The sequence below is a fragment of the Physeter macrocephalus genome, chromosome 3, assembly GCF_002837175.3.
Source record: "Physeter macrocephalus isolate SW-GA chromosome 3, ASM283717v5, whole genome shotgun sequence".
NCBI lineage: Eukaryota > Metazoa > Chordata > Mammalia > Artiodactyla > Physeteridae > Physeter > Physeter macrocephalus.
Window position 1 is genome coordinate 24,807,249 of NC_041216.1, and position 5,734 is coordinate 24,812,982.

General features: G+C 43.4%; 1 protein-coding gene across 5 annotated transcripts in view; it reads right to left on the minus strand.

Moving 5' to 3' along the window:
* UBE4B (ubiquitination factor E4B) overlaps nucleotides 1-5,734 on the minus strand; it is a 128,319-nt gene that overhangs the window by 24,751 nt on the left and 97,834 nt on the right. For all 5 annotated transcript variants that reach the window (XM_028487863.2, XM_028487864.2, XM_024125702.3 and 2 more), the window contains one exon: nucleotides 788-914. In XM_028487863.2, the coding sequence (XP_028343664.1) occupies nucleotides 788-914 (127 nt within the window). The remainder of the gene's footprint in view (nucleotides 1-787; nucleotides 915-5,734) is intronic.

Below are 5,734 nucleotides of genomic sequence, written 5' to 3' on the forward strand. Positions count from 1 at the left end.
CCACGTGCCGCGGAGCGGCAGGGCCCGTGAGCCATGGCCGCTGAGCCTGCGCGTCCGGAGCCTGTGCTCCGCAACGGGAGAGGCCACAACAGTGAGAGGCCTGTACCGCAAAAAATAAATAAATAAAATAAAATAAAGACTGAACATGGGCTGCAAAAGATCCAAGGAGATGGGATAAAATTTCTTCTGAAGAATAATTCAAGAGTTCAATTTTTTCACCTACCTTTCTATTTGAAGCATGTTTCTTTTTAAAGTAACTTAGATGGAACTACTAACGTCCAGGTTTAAGTAGTCACCGAAATTTCAGGTTGGTAATGAAAAGCCCTTAATCAAGGTCTAGGGCCTCACTACAAAAAACGTCACTTCAAGTGACAGCCTTACCCTATCAGCTTCTGAAACTGAAGTTCTCCTTACATTTCTAACTCTAAACCTTTATATCATATTCAAGAGCACCGTAAGATCTCATTTCAGGCATTCTGCAAATTCATTTAATACTGTAATCAGGAAACACCAAAAAACACAACACATCATTTCAGAATAGTTATAGATTCTTTCTCTGTGTACACCATGCCCACAGTATCTTGAAAAATCTGAAGTTCAGCAATGTCTGGCAAGCAGAGAGCTTTAGATAACCCTACTCACATTTAGCAGTACCATCTGGAAAACTTAAGGGAGGCTGAGACCAAGCAAACAGTCAACAAGAAACCAGCTGTGAAAGTTTTTAAGCGGCCACTCTACCTGTGATTTGCAAGACAGCAAGCTGTGACATTAGGGGCCCAATACTCACTTGAACTCCTCCATAAAGGTGCCATGGTGAGCTATATTTTGCCAAAGGCTTTTAAAAATGGTGCTAATATGATAGCGAATGGTGAACTTGTCATAGAACTCGCTGGTGGCTCCGGTATGCTCAACATCTAAAGAAGAAAGACAAGGGACTGAAGCATATGTACTTTCTTCCCTTTCTAAAAGCAGTTATTGCTGCTACAATGTCATTGAATGAATAATACAAATCTGCAAAATCAGAGATGTGATAAAATTTCGTCTATATCTCACATGGAAGGCAGAAGAGAAATTACGAGGTGGTTTTGAAGACAAAAGTTTCACAACGAAGGTCTGGCAATGACACAATAACAAAAGGAACTGGGCTGGGAAAACAGCTTGGCAACACCCATGACCAGAATCTGAATTCTCATAACTCCCCCAATTTTCTTACTAATTTATAGAAATTCCATAGAACTTTAAATGAGTATCCCTGAGCAGGAAAAAAATTGGGTTAAGTTTTATTAAGGGCCACATACCTACTAAATGTGACTGTTATTTTAACTACTTTTGTATAATTGATGTTTTACAAGTAGAGAAAAGCATAGTAAATCTCTATGTACTCATCATTCATTTACCAATTACCATCATCCATGTATCTGTTTACCTGGAACAAAGATCAAACTTAGTTATGCAAAAGACAAACAGCTTAAGCATGAGAAATTCCTGAATTCATGACAAATCTTAAAAAGAGGGAAAACTGTCAGGTAAAGACAGTACGACTCAAAAGGCACCCTATAAATGCTGGGGGGGATGAACAGACAATTTGACAAAATGTATCACAAGCCATCAGTATGCCCATCTTTCTGACCCACCAATTCTATTCAAGAAAACACATGTTCAAAGACTGATCTCCAAGGATACTCATTAAAGTACTATTTATATGAAAAAAATATAAATAATCCAAGTGCCCAACAGAGAACACAAAAAGGTATTTGTGATACATTAAGTGAAAACCACAGGCTACCAAACAAAATATACAGTTTGGGTCCAATCATATTAAAAACTACACACACACTCACACACATGATATACAAATTGACTGGAAAGATACAAAGCAAAATGTTAACAGATTCTCTATGAGTGCAGAGATTATCAATGATTTTTATTTTCTTTTTGCTATTTTCTATATTTGCCAATGAACACTTTCTTGGGATTAAAAAGGAAAATAGTTATTTAAAGATAAAAGGAATAAGCTAAGACCTATGGTACAAAGATCTAAAAGCACTTACGTATATTCATTAGGTCAACCTTTCTTTAAGCTGAACTAAGTGTCATTTTATTAACTGTATAAAAGTGTGAACTAAAGCGTGGAGGGCTGATTTAGCAGAGTCCACAGGAGAAGAACACCGGGGGCTGACAAAGAGCCTCGTCAATGCTCTAAATGGCTCATAACACCTGTACTGTATCCCGAACATAGCAGAGGCTAAGTAATGACCGTTAACTTACTACCCATCAATATACATCTCTCCCAACATTAAAAAAAAAATTCATTCCTAATGTTCCCTCAGAACTGCAGCAGCCCAAGTTCTAATTTTCAAGTCCTAGTTCTAAGAGGCCTGCAATGAACTATCTCTGGTAGTTGCTCCCCCATCATGAGTCTTCTTGCTTGATTCGCTAGGCTGCCCGGGCCTCAGGGCCTTTACACTTGCTGTCCTCACTGCCTGCACACTGTGGCTGAGATCTGCTTATGGTTCCCTCTTGGGTCTCATTTTCAACAATACTCCAAAGTCATCTCCTCAGAGACCTCCCCTGACTATATGCTTCTTAAAGCAGCACCAGGCCTTCGTCTCACACTCACTCTCTGGAATTACCTCATTTATGGGTTCAGTGTCTGTCTCTCAGCTAGGGTGCCTGACTGGTGATGGCGGGGATTTGGGGTCCTCACCGCTAGGCCCTGGCAGCAACACCAAAGCTGACCCGCAGGAGGAGCTCCGTACGTATTTGTTGAATTAGTGATCGAATCTACTTGGGCTAACTCTGGCTTTGCGGATTCAGACCAGTGTGGGGAAGAGAACAGTCTTGAAGATAAGTCTCGGTTATCAGTGTTCTGCCTGGTTCTGAGTAGCCAAGTTTTGAGAGCTGGTCCTTAAGGCACTGACTGCTGTGGTACAAATAAAATACTCTTATTTTTGAAACTCAGTTTTATTTTTGGAACAAACATTTGATCTTAAGTATTGTCTAAGCTAGAATACCCTCTCTGGGGTGTAAAAGAGGAGCCTGTTCCAGAGATCAATCTCTAATTCAAGTCTGAGAGTCAGCCGTGCTCAGGAGCCAGGACCTCAGTCAGCAGGACTTAACATGGATTTGATGGACACGTGGGGAGTGTCCACCACGCCTGCGGCAGGGCTCCCTTGGCGCAGGGCCCGCGGTAACTGGAGGAGCACCTGTGCTAATGCCCAGCTGCTGAGGCTGCTGCCACTCACTGGCTGTTTAGCTTCAGCAAGCTTCTTGACCTTTCTAAGCTGCAGTTTCCTCATTCGTAAAGTGGAGATATTTATAGCACCCATCTTGAGGACTGCTGTGTGGATTAAGTGAAAGGATTAGTAAATGTTCAATAAGCAGTGGCTATTATTAGCATGGGTATCATCTAATACCCATGGACCACCACAGAGGTGGTCCAGGGCCAGAGGGCACACTGCTTGGTGGCAAGGGGGTAAGGAGAAACAACACCCGCTCACCAGCCCCTGGAATCTTACCGGTAGGGGGCCCCCCAGGCCCAGCACTGGTCTCACAGGCAAGAGGCCCAGCCCTGTTCTTTATCCCAAAGCCACAGTGACAGGCCCAGGGCACTATCTGAGTACAAAGTGCATGTAACTAAATTTTTTTTTAAAAAATACTAACAATGCATGTTTACTGTAGAATAATTAAGATGTTCAGATAATTAAAAAAAAAACAAACTACCCACAATTCTACCATTCATAAATAACCAATTCACTGTTAATATTTTGGCATATATTCTCCCATACTTTTTTCTGTAATATATATATGTGTACCAAAACGTGGTCATACTTGACATATTGTTCCATTACATGGCATTTTCTTTACTTTTTATTACTTAACCACGTACTGTAAATAAGACACTATTTTTCATGGTTCACATAGACCCACCATATGGATAAACTATAATTTACTTAACTGACCCACAACTGGCAGGAATTTAGGTTGTTTTTAATACTCTCCCTGTACCGCATTATAAATACTGACACAGTGAACGCTGTTATAAACATTTACAGACATTTATATTTATTCCCACAGAATCGATTACTATGAATGAAGTTTACATGTAAGAGGGTGTACTCATTATTTAGCTGCTGTCTCTCAGCCTCAAATCCACCCTTTTTTTTTTTTTTAAAGACATTTATTTATTTGGTCGTACCGGGTCTTAGTTGCGGCACTGGGCTCCTTAGTTGCGGCATGTAACTCTTAGGTGCGGCATGCACGTGGGATCTAGTTCCCTGACCAGGGATTGAACCCGGGCCCCTGCATTGGGAGGACGGAGTCTTAACCACTGGGCCACCAGGGAGGTCCCCCCAAATCCACCCTTTAAACTTGGCTTTGTGATACTGACGCTGGGACTCTAAGTTTCCCTTTGCCAGCTGGCCCCTTTAGGCTCGCCAACAGGGGGCGCTGCAGGGGAGCTGGAAAACTGAAGAAGGGACTTGGACCTCTGCTGGCTTGCTGCTCCCATCATGGACTCTCCAGCCCAGCAGCAGCAGCTGGCTTGTTTCCAGCTTTGTTCCACACTCGCAGGACCAGGAATCCCACATGCCCTCAGAGACACCAGCACCAGCTGGCCAGCATGCTTCCTCAGGCCTGGGTCCCAGTTCTGTCCAAGCACTCATTTGAGGCACTAGAATCCCATAACCCCAGCCTTTTCCCTTGGTTCCTCCAGCCCTAGGGACAGATGATGGCTGCTCCCTGCACCGACAATCTGTATCACCCCAGTGTTCCTTATTTGCCTTTTCTGTCTTCCACTACCTATTCCACCAGTTCCTTATGTTAAATTCTTTCTCTTAAACTAACTGGCAGGTTATCCTAACTGGGCCTTGACTGATATGGAAGATAGAAGGCTTTGGTCCGGACTGCCAATTTGCCTTCCAGAAAGGCTTTACCAACTTACATTCTCAGAGAGTTTCATAGCACTAATTCTACACACGAGCAACGGAGGAGATGAAATAGACTTTTGCAGGTTCGTTGATTTCCCTACAACCATATTAGCACTAGGTATTCCCATTTTAAAAATAAATTTAATAGGTGAAAAGAGGTACCTCATCATTATTTTAAGAAATGCAGAATTACCTTCAATTCAGTTAAGCCTGACAGGTGCAAGGGACCATACAAGGTCCCGTCCTGTACACGGGTGATGCACCACTTGTACCTGAATGGCCCGTGGTCCTCTCCTACCAGGGCTAAGAGGTAAGAGGAGGACAGGAGAGCCAAGCGGGGGCCTTTTACCCAGGAGTGTTCTCTGCTGTTGCCAAGGTGAACACGTTAACAAAACTTCAAGAGGCCTGCATACTTGTTTAGGTTTAAGAGGATATAGGCAGGCTTGGGGAAGGAGAGAAACTCCCAGTAGGTGACATAAGATAATAGTGACAACAGGGAAAGGAGGTAGACAGGTTCTTGAGCCTCAGAAGCACAGAGAGAGATGTCAGCACCAGCCCCAAATGAGCAGGAGCAGGTCTTGGTCTACAGGGAAGGGATGGTTGTCGCTGAACACAGAGGGATCCTCAAACTGCTGCTGCCGCCGTGAACAGCAATGGACTGTGCTCCGGGAGGCTGGTGCGTCTTCCAAGAGCATGGCGAGTACATTCTGCTAAATGGGTGCCCAGAACGTGCTAGGTTCAATAGAAGATAAGAAGACAGACGGGGCTTCCCTGGTGGCGCAGTGGTTAAGAGTCCACCTGCCAAT